The sequence below is a fragment of the Aethalodelphis obliquidens genome, unplaced genomic scaffold (assembly GCF_003676395.1).
Source record: "Aethalodelphis obliquidens isolate GAN/ISIS:26980383/991018 unplaced genomic scaffold, ASM367639v1 scaffold41, whole genome shotgun sequence".
NCBI classification, from domain to species: Eukaryota; Metazoa; Chordata; class Mammalia; order Artiodactyla; family Delphinidae; genus Aethalodelphis; species Aethalodelphis obliquidens.
In genome coordinates, this window is record NW_020837985.1 from 13,438,224 (window position 1) to 13,457,871 (window position 19,648).

The 19,648-nt window shown below is 49.6% G+C and overlaps 1 protein-coding gene across 1 annotated transcript in view; it reads right to left on the reverse strand.

The window, feature by feature from the left end:
* The window catches only part of COL22A1 (collagen type XXII alpha 1 chain), a 260,806-nt gene that overhangs the window by 18,962 nt on the left and 222,196 nt on the right, over window positions 1-19,648 (reverse strand). Inside the window, exons 49-53 of the mRNA XM_027132542.1 lie at window positions 18,505-18,558; window positions 13,805-13,858; window positions 9,810-9,863; window positions 5,508-5,561; window positions 688-732 (exon numbers count right to left, since the gene is read on the reverse strand). Of these exons, the coding sequence (XP_026988343.1) occupies window positions 688-732; window positions 5,508-5,561; window positions 9,810-9,863; window positions 13,805-13,858; window positions 18,505-18,558 (261 nt within the window). The remainder of the gene's footprint in view (window positions 1-687; window positions 733-5,507; window positions 5,562-9,809; window positions 9,864-13,804; window positions 13,859-18,504; window positions 18,559-19,648) is intronic.

Genomic DNA, 19,648 nt, shown 5'->3' on the forward strand with positions numbered 1-19,648 from the left:
GAAGAGGACGGCCCACCCGAAAGCACCCTACTGAGTCCTGGCCCCAAGTGGGGTCTGCAGTGTCCTCAAGGCCAGCTTCGAGGCCTGGGCCCGCTCTGCCACTCTGAGCTGCAGGGAGACACCTCCTGACAGATCAGGCAAACCGCTGGGGATTCTGTCTCCCACCGGACCCTCTCTGCACCTCAGCTTTCTCCTCGCTGTACAGAGCAGTGGGGTTAACCGGTGGACCCCTGAGGGTCCTTCTGTTTGGGGCACTTGGAAGAGATGGGGGAAGCTAAAGGATAGGAAGACAGGGCCCAGAGCCTTCCATATGGGATAAGCCGATAGCTCTGGGACCTCGGGAAAACCACCCGCATCCTCTGGGCCTCAGTTCCCTCCTCTGGAAAGTAGACCTAATGACAGCACTCGTCTCCCCGGACCCAGGACAGCACAGTCTGTGGGGAGCACAGCCGGCAGTGACCACACCTGACTTCAGGCTGACTTGGTCAAACTGGTTGTACATCAGCGTCTGGCCCCCAGAAGAAATGTCTAGAAACACTTGACCGAGGAGGGATGATGCTTCCAATGCTGCCACTGTCCCCTCTGAGGTGACACGGCACTGCCCCGCCTGCAGGGCCCGGGAGCCCTCCGCCTAGAAGGGCCAGCTCAGGTGCACTGGGACAACCTGATGGCGACACGTCCACTCACCCGGGGGCCAGGGTGGCCAGAGTCGCCAATGTGTCCCTTGAAGCCCTAGAACAAAGAGAATGAAGTTATCCCACCAAGGAGCAGGCTGACAGCGCGGGATAGGGTGGAGTCCAGGGAGATGGTCCAGCGCACCCTGACCCCTCTCTGTGTCTCACCCGATGCCCCTCATTCCTGACCAGTTGCCGGACATGGGCCAGGTCCCTGAGGCCTGACTGGGTGGCCAGGCCCTTCCTCCTGGTCACTCTGCAGAGAGGGCAGGGCTGCTGGGGCCCTTCCCACAGATGTCCTGGAGGGTGGTGGGGTCTCCCCACGTGTCTCCTGAACTCCCGCTTCTTCCTCATCTCATACCACGTGGCTTGGACCCCCTCCGCCTGGATCCTGGGGTAGGCAGTTCCCTTTGAGACAACACTGCCTTCACCCCAAGTTAGGGCCTGGGCACCTTCCTCATTCCTGTAGCCATCGCTGGTCCCCCCAGCAGCTGTGAGTACAGCCAGCCCGGAAGCCTCATACTGGGCCACGGGGCTGGGCCCTCCCTGCACAAAAGAGCAGCTTGAGATATTCTCCCTGAAGCACAAGCCCTCTGAGCAAAGACGAAGCTGTTAGCGGAGCTGACGCTACCATCTGTTAACAGTCAGGCCACCCTGATTGTGGAAGAATCCCCACTTCACAGATGAGGAAGCTGAGTCTCAGAGACGTAGAACACCTGCCCAAAGCCCCACAGCTAGAAAGGAATCGGATTTGGGTCCAGGCAGGCCTGCGCAGCCCCAAAGCCCTCCCACTTCCCACTGTCCCTCCCCCAGGCTCTGCTCCTGACCAGCTGGGACAGCATCTCTGCAGCCCGGGGGGCCGGGTGCTTGCCCTCCTGCTGAGACCCAGGCATTCACAGGACGCTGATCCCACAGCTGAGCAGGCCCTGCCCGCCCTCCCCAGGCCAGCAGACCACGTCCAGGTCCTGGGCCCTATCCTGCTGCACGTCCCGCCCCACCCGTGGTTCCTGCGGCGGGCCTCACGTGTTCACCGCTGCTCCCTCCTGCTGGTGTGCACTTGCCCGTCGCGTAAATCCCTCCCGGTTACAGGCCTTGCTCTCGGCCAGCCTCCCATCCCAACTCCAGCATCTCAGTCACCCCTCCCGCTGTCACCATCTACCGCCTTCCTGGCACCCTTCTCTCTGTGCGTCACCTCCTCACGTCGTCACTGCCAGACCACTGCTCTGGGTGTCCTGCTCGACTGAGTCCCCAGCCAGTGGCTGACACAGAGCGATGCCCTTGTACGAGGGCTGATGTCTGTGCACAGAGGTCAAGGTCAGGGGGTCTGGGGAGCACCTGGGACGGGGCCTTGAATTTAATTTCACTTGTCAACACAAGCCCCACAGACAGGGGCTGCACAGCACAGGGACTCGTGCACTTCTCCGAGCAGTGCGGAGGTGGCCTCACAGTGAGCGGCGAGGTCCCGTCCTAGCCTCTCACTCGCTATAAGGAAGGTTCGAGGCAGGGAGAGAGGAGCAAGGCCGCAGCAGGGGGAAGAGAGGAAAACCGCAGCTGCAGAGCCCCTACCGCGCATGTGCTGCAGCCACAGGACACGCTCCCATTTCAGCGCAATGAAGTCCTGTAAGATGGGATTCACTTTCCCCACTGTATAGAAAAGAAGCTCAGGCCGATCTATCCCACAGAGAGTAAGCAGTGGAGCCACGATTCAAAGCCTGTCCAATGCCACACTCAACGCTGGGAGGCGCAGTGCGTGGCCAAACAGGGCCTTCTGAGGCCAAGGCCAAACGCCTCCCAGCTGATGCCACAAGGCCCTTCTCAGGCCTTATCTCCTGAGTTTATCTCCTGGTTTCAAAAAGCGAGTGAAGACCCTACTGGGGAGAAGACAGCCCTCTGGCCTGGCCATCGGATGAGAGCTGTGGCCTAGCAGCCCCACTGCTGTGTGGCTGTGCTTGTTACCCTGGAAACGCTTTCTCTTTCCAGTTCCTCACCGCTTGGGGGATAAGAATGGGTGGCCTCAGGAGGGAGGCTCTGAAGGTCACTTCCCAGGCCGCAGGGCGGTGCAACAGAAAGGGAAGCTCTCAGAGCCTGGGAGGTGCAGGGGAAAAGCAGGAGGAGGGCATGAAGTCCCCTAGATTTGACTCCAGATTGAACCACTGTAACCTCGGAAAAGTCAACTTACCCCTTGGAGTCCTAACATCACCATCTATGAAACGAGGATAATAAAAATACCTACCTGGCAGAGCTTTGCAGGACTAATCTATGCAAAGGGGCTTTACATGCTATTAAGTATGATGGAGCAGGGCTGACTTCGGGGTCATGTCTGGAACTGAACCATGGCTCCCCACTTTCTAGCTGTGGGTCTTGGGTGCTTTACTTCTCTTCACTGGGAGTCAGTTTCCACATCTGTAAAATGAGGGTAGAACCCACTTCTGCAGAGTTGCCGTAAGGATTGAAAAAGAAATAAACAGTGCAGTGCTCTCCACTGTTCAAAATAGGCCAGTTCCCTTCCCCTGGGGAGGGACAGGGCCTCCTGGGGCCCAGCATCTTCCCCAGATCCAGCCAGTGCAGAGGCAGGGACCCTGCTTGCTCTCCTCCCAGATAATCATGGACAGAAGCACCAACTAAGGGAGCTACACACAATGTCCCAGACGCTTGGCTGGGAGTTTCACGTGTTTTATCTTCTCCTTTAGTACTCACAACCACCCTATAGAAGTGGGAGCTGTTCTGATGCCCGTTTCATGAAAGAAGAAACAGAGGTTCAGAACGGCCCCCTGACCCAGGTCACAAAGTTAATAAATGACAAAGTGAAAGCTGAGCCCAGGTCTGTCTATCTCCAAGCTCGCGCCGGGCCAGCCAGAGGAGGTGGGTGTTCTTTCAACTCCCTGGGTCTCTAACCTCTGTCCCTGCACTGAAGTAGGATTCCTTACAACTCTCTGTTGAGAGGTGGATCTTGCCCCAGCACACTTCCCAGCAAATGGATCTCCATGGCTGAAAAAAGAAAAATATAACAAAACAAAAAACCCTCCCTCCAGTAAACCAGAAACGACCTTAAAAAAAAAAAATCACTAATTCTGTGTTTGAATCCCCCATAAGAGGTGGCAGTCCCCATTCTTAGGTTTCTTCTCCTGATGCTGGCAGGTGAAAAGCAAGGAGAGTTGGGGAAAAGGAAAGTATTTTTTGTGTTTTATTTCCTCCTTATTGAATACTAGCCAGGTGAGTTATTGATTTTTTTTAACAGAAAAACAGATTAAGGAAATAGAACTAGCATTTTGATCTCCCACTTCTTGCCAGATAATTGGATTTTAAGATTTTTATTGAACATCCTATTCGTTTCCAAAGAAAATTTAAGGAATTTTGTAAACAATTTTGAAATTATAAAGGAGTAAAGCATTTAGCGAAAAAAACCCCAACAACCCCAATATACACAGGGTTCATTTTTATAGGTAGGAGAGAGTGAAGACATGCGCTGAAGCCTCTGTCAAGCGCGAGCCTTTTCAACAGGCTGTGGAGAAGCTTTAAAACGCTGGCGATCAAGGCAACCTCTTAGGCCCTGCTTTGGGATTCCTCTAATTGCCATCTGAAAGCTAAAAAGTAGGAAGTCTCTTCTCTTTCTCATGGAGTTTATAAAGTTATGAAGTCTCTTCTCTCTCTTGTGGCCTTGCTTATCTTCTTTCACAGATCACTCGAAGTCCAACTCCTTTACTTGCAAGGTATGTTTCTTTCCTGTTCTGCTCTGTTGTGAATCTTTTATGCATATATATAAATAACAGTATACCCCTCCCTACCTCAACATCCCTTCAACAGATCCACTGCTAACTGATCATGCAGTCTAAGCCATTGGCATTGGGTTGGCCAACCTGACCTTAAAATGGGATCCAAGTTGTTGAGTCTTGTTTCAGACCCCTGTAGAAAACCATGGGGCTTAAAATGAAATGATGATGTGGGTTACATGTGTATATCTATTTGTCCAAATGATACAGTTAAGATTTTTTGATGTGTGTGAATTTTATAGCAAAGAACTTTTGAAAAGTATTGAGTAGGGGATAGAAAATGAGTAGAGGTAGATATGAAGCACAATAATGATGACTGAAGCTCAGTGACTGGCCCATGGGAGTTCATTTCACTATTCTGTTTACTTTATATATGTTTGAAATTTTATATAATAAAAAGATGAAATGGTGGTTCTTAAAAAGAAAAAAAGAAAAGGTGTCTGTATATGTTTATATGTATAATAAATAGCTCGACAGCTAGATACAGATTTAGATATATAAATGATAGATGTAGATTTAGATATATAAATGCTGGATTTCATACATAGAAAAAAAGACTAAAAAAACATACTAGAACGTCAACAGAGCTTTACTTCTGTGTTATAGAATTATAAGTAAGTATTTTCTTCTCTATAACATTACTTTTCTTACTCTTTCTCTTTATTACCATCATCATTTGTTATTGTTATGCAATGAGAATGAGTTACTGTTATAACTGGGGAAAAACCCTTTAGCTGTGAAAAGGGTTCAGAATGAAAATTGAGACTCATTTTTAGGTTCTATCATCCAGAGGCAGTCCATTAAAATTATAATAAATAGGATAAGAACAGAGAAAACTTAGAACAACAAGTAACGATGGGTGCAAGTTTGAAAATAAATTTTACAGCAATGGCATGTGAAAGGACTGGATTTACTGCACAGAAGTACCAAGGTCTTAGAAGAGAGGTACTTCTGGAATCCACGGCCAGGCAGCCTCAGAGGACCCTACCCACGGTGTCACAGCCAAGTGACTGATGGCTTTATTCCACTGCGGACAACACACACACACACGCTCAGCACTTACAGGGGGACCGCGGGCACCCTCCGGTCCTGGCAGACCTGGCTCTCCTGTTTTGCCCTGAGGATAAAGAAGAAAAGAAGAACTTGAAGACAACATTTGCAGGACCTTCCTGTTCTCATCTGCCGGAGCTTCACAGCATCATACTTCCACCAGCCAGTCTCTGCCCCCTGCCAACCCTACCCTCTGGTACTGTGGTCCATTTTAGTCCATAGAAATCTGCACTGTGTAGCCCTGCCTATTATGTTCTTGGTTTTCCTGGGACAGCGCTGGTTACACAGGTTTCATCTTTGAAACACCCATTCATGGTGCCCCTTCTTATCCTTGGAAGGGTTCTGGTCTGCATGAGAGATTCTGTACACGCCCAAGTTAGAAACCGCTTTATACCTACTCACAAAACCACCCCGAGGCAGCTGGTGACGACTGCATGGTACAAATGGGGACCTGAGACTCAAAGAAGTTATGGTTTCATTGAGTTAACGAACAGCAAAGCCAGACTGGACCCCAGCAACACCCGAAAGGAGGCTCTCCTCAGCCTGGCAGCAGTGCCTGCTGACAGAGGGCCTGCGGTTTACTGCTGAAGTCCAGATAAAGTGGTGAGAGGTGAGGGAGGGTTGGGGTGAGCCGGGAAAGTGGGTGAAGGGGCACGTGTGCTTGATGGGGAGATGGGCAGCATGCCGGCCCCGCCTCCATGGTAACAGGAGGGCCTACTCGCCCAAGTCCCCCTTCATTTTCACAGCTTATAAACCTGGAGGGTCAGAAGGGGTCCATGGCGGGGCATGGGAGAGGGAGAAGGGCATCCATGGATTCAGAGTGAAAGTCACAGGGGAAGGAGGATGGGGCCAAGCTCTGACTTCCGAGTTTGTTTCTTCTTCTGTCCCAGCTCGTCTAAGTCTAGGCGTGTGATCTTGGGGGTCATTACCCTTCCCTGGATCTGTTTCTCAGTTGTAAATTCAGGACAGCCTCCCTGACATAGGTCTTTGTGATCGAGCCTGGCTCCTGCCCCACAGTGAAGTGGGACAGCCATCACCGGCCCAAGCGGCCAGCAGACAAAGGATAACAACCACACACTGCTGAGGGTTTTCCATGCGCCGGGCACAACGCCAGCGCTTCACACAACCCATGAGGGAGGCACTTTGGTTCTGCCCCAGGCAAAACTCCAAGGCACAGAGAGGTTAAGTGACCTGCTCAAGGTCACACAGCTGGGGTTCTAACACAGGCATTTTGGTTCCAGAGCCTCTGTACTTCACCCTACACTGTAACTAATAGTCAAATGCCTCCTATTAAAAATGACGAAACGGGCAACTCTAAAAGCTGCGTATCTACCCATCTATCTGTGTATCTATCCACGCATCCGTCATCTGTCTGTCTACTGTCTGTCCATCCATGTCCCCAATGTATAGGGATTTAAAAGAATAAGTCAAAGTGGAAATTAACCACCCACTACCAGTAGGCAGTGCCGCTGTTTCCCAGCCACCCCCCTGGCTCCCTGGGAGGGCTCCTGTCACTTTGTGGATCAGCCCCCGCTCGGGCAGAAGGCCTTCCCCGAACAGCCTTTGGGGCACTTGACTCCGAGGTGTTGAAGGCCCAAGTGCGTGGGAGTTCATGCCACAACAAGCAACCCCCAGGCAGAAAGGCTGAAGTTGATGAAGAACACCCTAGCCCGATCCCCGGCAGGGGTGGGACCGGGGAGGCCAGGTGCGCTCCTCTCACATCCTCAGCTGGTCTCCGGGGGAGTGGACCCGCGGTGCCCCCTGGAACGTCTGCCCACTGGCCTGCCAGCAGCTTTCCTTCTTTCCTCGTTCCATTTCCCCACTCTGTCCGTGCTCCTGGGATCTTCTCCAAATACCCCACCTGCACCCCATCCTGGTCCCCAGGTCTGCTCTCAGGGGACCTCTGGTGCCCCCATTCCTCTGCCAATCTCCTCCCAAGAAGGTCAGAGTGCTAAAGGTCAGGACGGCCACACGCTGAGACCCCAGAACCAACGGACAGGTGAGCTCTGGACCAGTGCTGGGGACAGGTGCCCAGCCCCCTCTGCTTCCAGCAGAACCGGCTTTGCCTTCCATGCACTGACTTAGCCGCTGCTTACCCAGGGCAGACCTGGCCTTCCATCCGTCCCCACCCAGCGCCTGGCACAGGCCTGTCTGGAAAAGGCATTCCACAAACAGACTGAGTGCAGACCGAGGGCCTCGGTTATCCTGTACTGTCAGTGACAGCCTCTCAGGATAATACACTTTCTGCGAAAAAAGGTGATTGCCTGCTCTGCGCTGACTGAGCTCTGGGGTCAGCCTTCAGGGTGCGGGTCCCGGATGCTTCACTTACCAGCGGTGTGACCTCGGCCAGCCTACCTAACTTCTCTGTGCCTTAGTTTCCTCATCTGGGCCAACAGTGACACCCACACCCCACAGGGGTTTCCTGGGGCTTACACTGGCAAATGTAACGAGGCGCTCAGCACCCCCTCGGTGCGCACACGGCAGCTGTCAGCCGCGGTGGCGATACCTGTGCTTCTTGCTCCCTTGCCACGTCCTCAGCCTGGCTAACTGCCGCTAGCCCACCAGGGCTGCGCGGCTGGACGTCAGCCTTCAGCAGCTTAGATGAGCTGTTTACTTTGCTCGCTGCCCTAAGCTCTTACTTTCCCCTAGGCAGTGAGTCCTGGTCTCGGCATCTGGCAAACAGGGAAAAGCGATAAAGAAGGTACTTCTGGCAGGTTGCATAAGACGCAGAGTGAGTCATAACAGTTACGGCCGCACAAATTAAATGGAGCACAAGCCTTGCTGTGGAGACTGTTATGTAATTCCACTTACTGGTTCTAAAGGCTCTGAGGTTCTAACCTCACCAGGAGTTAAAACTAGAGCAGTTGGAAAAGTAACTTACTAAATTAATTAACAGTTAGAGAAGCCTGACGCATTTAACCAACTTCTCGCCGCATCTGGTTCTCCAGCAACTCCAGCAAGTTGCTACTATTATTCTCATTCTATCTGAACTGAAACCGAAGCCGGGAGATGCTCTTTGACTCAAGCCAGCTCGCAAAGCCTGTAGGGAGTGAAGCCAGCATCCGAAGCCAGTTTCTTCTTCTGGTTGTGGTTGCAATTTTGGCATAAAATATTTTAATTTAATTTTATCAATAAGCACTGCACACACGGCTCCAAAAATTAAAAAGCTAATAACAACATACTACGGACCAGAAATTGACATCCCATCCCTATGTCCCTTGTGCTCAGAATCACCCGTCCTCACTTCCCTCCATGGATGGAAACTACTTCTCTTGGTGTTTCTGGAGTCTCCCAGAGTCCCTTTATGTAAATGCTACATAAATATACACAGACCCATATTTTCACACAAAATAGGGCAGCTAAACACACTGCTCTGTGCCCTTGCTTTTTTACTCAACAATGTATCTTGGAGAAGTCCCATGTCTGTATCTAGAAAACATCCCCCGTCTCGTGCACAGCTGCGTGGTATTTATTGGGTGCACCCCATCGGTAACTGTCTCCTGCTGGTGGGCGTCGGGAGAACCAGGTCTCTAAGCCCCAGGGGCCACCTGCCATCTTCCCCTCGGTGTGGAGGCTATGGAAGGGGTTTGTGAAGACAAAACTGCTGCTAGGAAGTGAACCTTCAGCATCATCACTCAGCCCAGATCCACACTCAAGAGGGGCAGAGCGTCCTCAGGAAGGACAACGCCGAGGTCATAGAGGCGGGTCTGAAGAAATCACTGCACACTTCCAGCCAATAGCTGCTGGGGCCACAGAGACAGACGTCCTCAGCAGCACACAGTCCATCTCGCTGTGTGGCTCAGCAGCTGACATTAAAGATAAGGGAAAAAAAACCCAACCAACCAACCAAACAAACAAACAAACGAAAAACAAAGAAAAAAAGAAAGATTAAAAAAAAAAAACCCTCTATGCCAATGTCGAAGAAAGGACAGACTCACATCCCCTAGAGATGGCAGGGGAAGCTCAGGCTTTCAGGGGTTTAACAGGCTTTTCGGATGTCAGGTTTCTACTCCAGCCAGTGCTCACCTGCCCAGTCCCCTTCCACATCAATAGGATGGAGGCTGCAGAGGCAGTTAAAAAAAAAAAAAAAGCAGGAGCCCCAGGATAGAGTTCACTCCCCGAGACTCAGTTTCCTCAGCTGTAAAATGGGGACAGCGGTGTTTACCTTGCAGCGTTCTCAGGAGAAGTAAATGAAGAAATGCACAACAAATAACTCTCACTGTGCCCGGTTCACAGTAGCTCTGGACACAGAGTAGTTGCTTCTGAGAAATGGCTGATCTGGCGTGTAAACGGTAAGAAACTTCGAGTCCCTTACCGGCTCTCCGGGGTGCCCTGGTTTTCCATCTCTGCCTTCTTTGCCTTCTTCTCCCTGCAAGATAAACTCACATTGTTTATCTGGATGGAGACACTAAGAGGGAGGGAAGGAAAGACGCCTTTCGGCCTGGTGCACAGCTACAGTCACACACAACAGGCGGAACTGGCTTCATTTTTCATGGTTTCTCCCCCAGCACCACGCTTCTGGCTTGGATCTCTGGTTGGCGGTGCCTGGCACACGGTGCAAAAGCAATAAATTGCATTATTATTGCTATAGATGGAAAGAAGCCCCTACTGGACATTTTCATGAAGTCAAACTTAGGACAACATGGGCTCATCTCTGGGCCTCCTGGGTTGACCATGGCGAGGAGGCGGCTTCTGATGGAGATGACAAGGACCCGAGGGGCCTGCAGCAGAGCACCTATAGCTCCCGGGACACAAGCAGGCGAGGTGAATGACAGCCAGGGCCATGTCCGGGCTACAGGAAGGCCACGAACACGTCACATTTCTTTCCATGAAATCAAGCTACAAATCCCCCACCTGCTCCCCACCTCCTACTGGCCCACCTCCTGCTCTCAGTAAGACACTGTAAGTCTCATGTTTAATCGAAGAGACCATTCTTCTTCAGGAATCTCTGCAGATCAGGACAATGATGACAGCATCACACAGACTCAGGTTCCAGTCCTGGGTCACCTGGGCTGGGCGGGTTCCGGGGAAGGAAAGCAACAGGCAGCAAGGCAGAGGGGAACCTGAGTCACACCGAGCAAGGTCTGAACCCCACTTGCATCAACTATGCCTATGCTCTTGGGTGAGTTACTGACATTCTCAGCTCGCAGCAGCCCCTCTCCTAAACACAGATGACAAACCTGTCTGCTAGAGTCACGAGGGGGCTCAGACTCAACGCCACCACCTGCAACGTTTAGCAAACCAGGCATCGGTAATCGGCGCCAGCAGTGCAGCTGCTCCCGCTGCGGCCGGCACGCACGAGATCGTGCATCGTTCCTCATCAGTGCCTTTAACGCCAGTGCCTGGGCGCTGGCAGGAAGCACTGAGGACGGTAACGTTAAGTTTACTGACCATCCGGGCCGCTAGCCGATGCCCCACGCGCACCCGTAACTCGTTAAGACCCTGCTCCCGGCATGACCATGGTAACGCCAGGTAAGCCGGCTGGGCTGACTCGGAGGGCCCGCACTACGGATCCTCTTTTCAATTAAGAGTTTAACTCCAGAAACCGTTTCTCCCATGCACGCAGCAGCGGGGGGAGGGTCAGGAGACCCACGCACAGAAGAGAAAGCCAACGTACCCAGGTGAGACACGCGCACGAAGGAGGGCAGCCGACCCCAGGGGAGCCCCGGGGCAGACACCTGGCTCCCGGAAGCAGCAGGAGCGCCGCTTCAGGCGACGCAGAAGAGGGCTGAGTGCGGCCTCTACTGAATCATCGGGGAAGGAGGTGCGGCTTCCGAGAGATAGAGACTGCTCTCGTCGACTGCCGGATTGCTGAGCAATCCGTGAACTTCTCAGAGCCTCATTTCTTCACCTTTAATAAATTAAAGGGATGTTCACACTTACACTGCAGGGGGAGGAGCTGTAAGGCATATATGAAGGGTTTTTCTTTTTTTTTTTGCGGTACGCAGGCCTCTCACTGTGTGGCCTCTCCCGTTGCGGAGCACAGGCTCCAGACGCGCAAGCTCAGCGGCCATGGCTCACGGGCCCAGCATGCTCCGCGGCACGTGGGATCTTCCCGGACCGGGGCACGAACCCGCGTCCCCTGCATTGGCAGGCGGACTCTCAACCACTGCGCCACCAGGGAAGCCCCCAACAGGTATTTATGATTGTAAATCCCAAGTGCTGCAAGGGGTTATGAAGGAAGTGCTCTCAGAGCACAGCTCTGATCCCCACCTAACCCCACTGGGGAGGTTCAAGGACATCTCCCTGGAGAAGATGATGTCTAGCCGAGACCTCGGGATGAACAGAGGAGTGGGGTGTGGTGAGGATTATGCATGTGAACACGTGGAAAGCTCTCTGCACTGAGCCCGCCCTGTGGTGAGCACAATGTGCGTGAAAGCTATGATGATTCCTATTGCCCGGGCAGAGGAAGAGGAAGAGTTTTCTACATAGCGATGACCTGGAGGAAGGCAAAGTTGTTTAGAGTGGCTGGGAGGAAGGGGTGTGGACAAGGCTGGAGTGTCCAGGACAGGGCTGAGAAAGAGACAGAGAGGAAAACAGGGTGAGTTCACGAGGTGCCAGGGAGGTCGTCTCGGCTTTCCTCTGAGGATAACAGAGAGCAGATGGGGTGAGCACTGGAGGGAAAGAAGGAAGGAAGGAGGGAAGCTGGGAGAGAGGAGGGATACTACTAAGAAAATCGTGTACTCATATCTCAGGTCATTTCTCTCTTCTCCAGCACCCTAGGACTTTGATCATAAGGGCTTGGCAGAAAATTCAAACTGGAATTTTCTCTCCGTAGCTTTATTATTCCTGGAATTAACTCAAGTATTTCCTAGCTGCTATGACACACTAGGCTACAGCGTTGCATTTTATACCAACCGGGGTTTCACATCCCAGCCTGTCTTTTAAGATCTGTGCGCCCTGGACAGGTTACTTAACCTCCGGGGTTGTGTGGTTGCAGTGACGGCTACTGGTGATGCCCCGGAAATGCCTCCTCGACCAACAGTAGCACTTTTCAGACACTCAAGCAGGAAGGGCTCTAGGAAAACAATTCATGCATCCACATATTTATTTAAGTCATATTTGCCGTGTGCCCACCACGTGTGGGGAACAAAAGCCTGGTCCCACAGAACCCAGAACATAACCCCATGACTACCAGGCACTCTCTGTTAGGTCCCCAGATCCAGCACCCAGTAGGTGCCTAACCAGTATGTGCTGAATGAGCAAATCAATTAGTGAATAATGGTGGAGGTGGTTACTGATCAAACCATTACGCAAATAGACATGTGACTGCCAGCTGAGACAGGCACTTAGGAAGAAAGGAAAAAGAGACTAAGAGAGCCTATCCTAGCCTGGGGGGCAGAGGAAACTTCTAGGAAGTGATGCCTGGGATGAGCTGGAAAAGATCAAAGGCATCGAATAGTGAAAGAGGTGACAAGAGGGCATTCTGGGTGGACAGAAAGGCATGTGCAAAGGCCCTGTGGCCTAGAGAGGAGAGGGTGCAGAGTGTTCTAGAAACCAAAAGGAAGCCAGTATGGCTGGAACAAAAGGATGCCCCGTGGAGGGCAGGGGTGGGGCTGTGTCCAGGAGAGGTCTCAGCTGCAGGCACACGCCAGACGAAGAGCCACACAAGGATTTATTCTCAATGAAGAAGGCAGCACGTGGCCTCTCTGGAGCAGCCTTATTACTAACATACTGGAGAGTCTGACCCTGTTGAGAAGTATATTAAATTGAAAAGTCCAGAACAACATTTGTGGAAAGTAATTTTGCAGTATGTATCAAGAACCTTAGATATTATTGTGCTCTGACCAGTAGATTCCACTTTGGGGCACCATCCTATAGAAATAAAATAATCATCTAATGTAAAACAGTAATCTACTGTAAAATAAAAACCTAATGTAAAATAATCTATTGTAGATTTTTAAAAGTTATAAGACTTATGAGGCAACAGAAGAATAATCACATACATTATGGTACATTTATTGGGTAGAATGTATGTAAAATTTATGAGCATTTAATACCAGTGTGGAAAACAGAAAATGTTTATATTATCACAATTATCACAGTTATGTATGTATGTGTCTGTTGATTGATGTGTGTGTGGAGAGAGAAAGAGATGAAAATTTTATTTTCATAAGTAAACAACAACAAATACATAAAGGAAGAATGAGACGAAAATTGGCTTTGGTTAGTATTATTTTTCTTCTAATTTTCTATAATGCTGAAAATTTCCCTAGTAAACATGCTTTGTGTCTACAATGGTACAATATAGTTTTCTTTGCTTATTTTTGCAGTAGAGAAACTAGATTTTAAAAAAAACATGCCACTTACTGGGATTCCGGGTAATCCAGATGGGCCTTGGGGGCCAGGAGGACCTTCTTTCCCCTAAAAGATCCAAGACACGAAACACCATTAAATTTCTGGGATTGGCTTTTCTGGAGGTAAATGATCTCACCCAGAATTGCCTTCGTGGGTTGGAAGGAGTCTTTAGTGCTTCTGCATCTGCCTCGTCCACCTGGTTCCTTTCCAGGTACTGCTTCCCTGCAGGGCAGGGAGGGGCCCTGGACAGAGCACAATCATGCAGGTTGGTGTGCAGACCGGAGCTCATTTTGGCCTTATTACATAGACTCGAATTAGTGCTTGGAAGGAGTACTGGGAAGAAGTTCAGGGGTCCACAAGACCTGGGTCCAGATCCAACTCTGCACTTTGTCCCCAGACCGCCTCACAGCACAGACCGTAGCACCTGCAGGGCTTCTGCGTACAGCACTCAAGACAAGTAAAGAACTGACCAGCTGACCAGGGGCACAGGTAACAGATGGTTTTGTTACTGCCACCGTCTTATCCAGAGGTTCCCCAATTCTTTACCATCAGTGCTTGCTTTTAGTATCCCTTTCCCCCATGAAACAGATCTTGAAAGATTGTGTTTACCAAGGTGCATTAATACTTCCTTTCTCATTTTACTCAGCAAAAATACACATCAGTGTCAACTAGAGTTTCTACATCAGATGAGGTAATCGGTGTTATCATTTTTATTCTAATGTGCATAATTATATCATCCTGCATCTCTACCATGAGTATTTTGAAAGTCCTGATAACTTTATAATTTCCTGCTAGTGTTTCTTTTGCAATAAAACACGAATGTCTGGCTTAAACTCTAATCCACATTCCACACAAAATGAAATATTCTTAAAGGTTGTGATGTTATCCCCTTGGAAGAAGAGCAAAAGCAAAAATATTTTGATATTTATTTCAGATTCATAGAGATTTAGTATACTGTCATGTGAAGTGTTCAATGAGGGCACCAAAGCACACTTTCTTTAGTAAGTACTAGTTAAACTCAATAAAAACTCAAAAATTGACTTTCATTTCCAAATCTGAAGTAAATGAAAGATACCAGTATCACATCATTAAGATACTGAGGGGCTTCCCTGGTGATGCAGTGGTTAAGAATCTGCCTGCCAATGCAGGGGACACGGTTCGAGCCCCAGTCCGGGAAGATCCCACATGCCGTGGAGCAACTAAGCCCGTGTGCCACAACTCCCGAGCCTGTGAGCCACAACTACTGAGCCCGCGCGCCTAGAGCCCATGCTCCACAACAAGAGAAGCCACCACACTGAGAAGCTCGCACTCCGCAACGAAGAGTAGCCCCTGCTCGCCGCAACTAGAGAAAGCCTGCGTGCAGCAACGAAGACCCAACCCAGCCAAAAATAAAATAAATAAATAAATTTATTAAATGAAACAGATATTGAAAATTTATTTTCATAGACCTTCGGGAACTAGTGAAGAATGAACAATGTTTTAGGTTCAGTACTGGTTTGTTGAAATCTATTCTTAAAAGTATCTACACTCAAAAAAAAAAACACAAAAAAACAAAAAAAACAAAAAAACCCCAAAAAACAAAAAAAAACAAAAAAACAAAACAAAAAAAACACTCTACCTATTCATGTTGGGAGGTTACTCTTAGCTCTTAAAAAATGAAATGCTATGTTTATGCATTTGCTTTGATAACAATTTGGCATGACCTGCATCTCCGTAAACTTATGCTGCATGGTATCTGAGACTGTCTAGACATATTGCCACTTACACCAATGCAAAATAATAACAGTAAGACAAAAAAAACATTCACCCCCTCCCCACATCACGACACCTACAAACATTAACAAATAAAGTGGGGTTTTTGGTCAACTTGGGCCACATATTCACCCTAGGTAGGTGTTTCTACATATTGATAACAGAGCTTCCTGGATCCCTTCTTGGACGCTTATTATTGCCAAGACCCTGCTATGAAAGCACCAGTGATCTAGGACAGGAGTCAGCAAGCTCCCACCCTCTGCTTGTTGCTGCAAATAAAGTCTCATCAGAATGCAGTCTCACCGCTAGTTTACACAATGTCTGTGGCTGATCTCGCCTGACTGTGGCACAGTTGAGGATTTGCAACAGAGACCGTATGGCCCGCAAGACTGAAATATCTACTACTTAGGGTCAAAGCCTCAGTAAGGAGCCAGTATGGTTGTTCCCAAGCCTGTTTTCACCACTTGTTGTTTGCTATGGAAATTACACAATTTAATTGTTCATTAGGTTGCCCAATGAAATTCAGGTAGAAAAAGAAAATGATCTTTTTACGCAAATTAAGATGTTGAAAATATCTGATAAAGATGAGACATTCACTGTCTAAATAGATAGCTGATAGCTGTACCACAAGACAGCTATAAAAGATTTGCAAAAAGTCCTAACAAACTAGGATCCTACATTCAAATTGCTTCACAGGTGTTGTTACACACCCAAACCACTTTTTTAAAAAATAAATTTATTTATTTTTGGCTGCATTGGGTCTTCACTGCTGTGTGCAGGCTTTCTCTAGTTGCGGCGAGCGGGGGCTACTCTTCGTTGCGGTGCGCGGGCTTCTCATTGCGGTGGCTTCTCTTGTTGCAGAGCACGGGCTCTACGTGCGCGGGCTTCAGTAGTTGCAGCATGTGGGCTCAGTAGTTGTGGCTCATGGGCTCTAGAGCACAGGCTCAGTAGTTGTGGTGAACGGGCTTAGTTGCTCCGCGGCATGTGGGATCTTCCCGGACCAGGGCTCGAACCCGTATCCCCTGCATTGGCCGGCGGATCCTTAACAGGGAAGTCCCTCAAACCAGTTTTTAAAAAGACAACAAATAGTAAATGGGTGGATGTTCTTTCTACAATATAATGACAAGAGACTCTATTCAGGGGAACAGAAATAAAAATGACGGCCTTCATCCCATGTCAAAAAGATTGGCAAATGGTTTATATGTTTTAACTCAAAATGCAATAGAAATGTTTTAGATTTCTCTGTGTGTGTATATATGTTTTTAACTATTCCCTATTTATTTCTGTTTTTTAACTACCAATACTCATTATTTGTGCTAAGAAAACTTCAGCTGTTTTCTGGTTTGATGTTTATGTGGAAATACCAAGACCACGGGCAACTTCAAGCACAGGTATAACTTGCCAGGACAGAATCAATATCTCATTTAATGTAGTTTAATTCCTAGGATTTACATCTGGGGCCCGCATCTTATTCTCCTCAGGCAAATAGTCCATTCGTTTTTATGGGAGAAATGTTTTTCTGTCTGAGAATCAATAAAAAGCTGTCTGCGGTATGGTTCATATTTTATTCATCCTGGGACTTCTCAGTGGGCTGCTGCAAAAGCGTGAGCTAGATGATGATCGTAAAAAGAACCACGTGGCTCTTAGTTTTCAATCTCGACATCCGTCCTACCCCTAACCCGACCATCCCACACAGTGGGGCAGCGTGGAGTGATAGAAGGAATGCTGAAATGGGAATTTTCAAACTGACTTAACTCCCGACTTGGATATCAATTTCCTGTATGACCTTGGACGAGTGACATCACCCCCCTGGGCTTTGTCTTCCTCACCTGAGGAGGAAGTGCTCCTGGCACCAGAGTCCAGAGGTACCAGGGCAGGGTTGACCTGCTTGCTAGCAATAGCCCTACCTGGAACATGACACTGAGATTTCTGTAGAGTGGGGTTTGCACCCAGCTCTGACACTTCCTCACCATGTGACCCTGAACTGGCAGTTTTCCTTCTCTTATGCCCACTTTCCTTATTTATAAAATGGAGACAATGATTCCTACTGATAGGGCAGTCAGATGAGATAAGGGATATCAAGGGACCGTAAATTCCTTTAAGTGAATATGCATGTAGTGACCACGAGCCCAGTGCCTGCTAAACTGAGGTTCACCTTTGCCTTATGGTGTTGACACCAAGAATGGTCCCGGCAACTTCAAGCAATGAATGAATGTAATGCTGGCGTTTGAGACAAAAGTCTTGGATTCCAACTACCTCCACCTGTGTAGTTTTAGGACCTTGACCTGTGACTTCCGCTTTCTTAATTTCACTCTGCCTTTTTTTTTTTTTTTTTTTTTGCGGTACGCGGGCCTCTCACTGTTGTGGCCCCTCCCGTTGCGGAGCACAGGCTCCGGACGCGCAGGCTCAGCGGCCACGGCTCACGGGCCCAGCCGCTCCGCGGCATGTGGGACCTTCCCGGACCGGGGCACGAACCCATGTCCCCTGCATCAGCAGGCAGACTCTCAACCACTGCGCCACCAGGGAAGCCCTCACTCTGCTGTTTGAACAACTGGATAACAGTAGCTACCTCCTGCCTGACACACCACCTGGCTCATACCACAGGCTCGGGATGGGGTAGCTCCAGGGCTTTCTCCTCCCCTGTGCCTCTTCCAAATAGAAACCACACCGAAAAGGAACAGGGAGATGGGGCTAAACCTTGAACCACTTTGAATTGGTTGTAAGCTGAATTCTGAAATCACAGATTGCCAGGTCATTTCATCCAAACCTTTAATTTAGAGGCGAGGTAACCAGGGTTCTAACATAAAGCAATTCCTCCTGTGGTCGACCAGTAGTGAACAGACCTTTGGAACGTGAGCCACAGGAGTTAGGGAGGATCAGGGCAGGGCTGGCAAACACTTGGGGTTCTGGGAAGGTCCAAACACAAACTGAAGGCACATCCTCTCCAATGAGGAACTTACTGGGGATCCCTGGATTCCTGGCCGTCCCGCAGCTCCGGCAATTCCATCTGTTCCCTAAGGGTGGTAAAGCAGAAAGCCAGTTTGCTGTGTATCTGAACAGAGGTCATCAGCACCTCCTCTTTGCGCATGAGGCAATGCACAGACCTTAGATCCTGTGCCCCTTCCCAGCTGTCTGAACTGTAAGTGTTTCAGAGGTACTTCTGCCTTCCCCATCAGGCTGGGATAGCCTCTGGGGATACAAAGACGTCGGGAGGACAGCAGCTGCATTTCAGGAGAGGCCAAAGCATTCACCAGCTAATTATCCACAAGAGGAGAGTAAATGGTCTCACTCCAGAGTGGACATTTTCAGCTAACGTCAGGGAACATTTCAGGACAGCAGACAAGAAACAAACAATTGGATTTACCTTCCAGAGAGCTAAGGAAGGCAACTGCCTGTATCGACAGTCCAAGGATGAAGAGACGCACAGATGGATAAAGGGAAGGGGAGCTGTACACAGGTAAGTGGTGCAGAGTGAGCCCCAGACAGGCTTCTGCCCTAGGGTTACTGCACGTGCTGCCCCTTCCGCCTGCAGTCTAAACCCCCATGTGTCAGAGCTCATAACCTGCCCTCGTCCACACCTTGGCTCAGGTATCAGCTTCTCAGTGAGACATTCTCTGCCTGCCAGACCCCAACTGCAAGTCCCTGCTCCTTAACGCCCCGTTTCTGCTTTTAGTTTTCTCCAGCCTTTGCGTCCATCTGACACCTTAGTGTTTATCACCTTGTTTACTGGGAACTAAAACAGCGCCTTGGAGATAGGAGACACTCAATAGTTCTTGAATAAATGAATGAATTAGGAGCTGGGCTGGCTCGGTGATAAATGTAGAGGTTCTTTAGACTCACCGATGCCTTGCTTCTTACTGGCTCTGATGCTTCCGTTTCCTTATCCACAGAAGGCAGAAGGTGATACTGCCCATGCCACAGGGAGGTGAGCAGTAAATGCGGCAATGTTTGCAATGTGCTCAGCACACTGAGAATTGAGGGCACCAGTTAGGAGTGCACCCCCTCAGAGCCAGAGTTCCTGGGCCCATGTCCTGGGTCCCCACTGACTAGCTGTATGGGAAGTTACTTTACCTCTCTGCATCTCAGTTCCTTTGTAAAATGGAG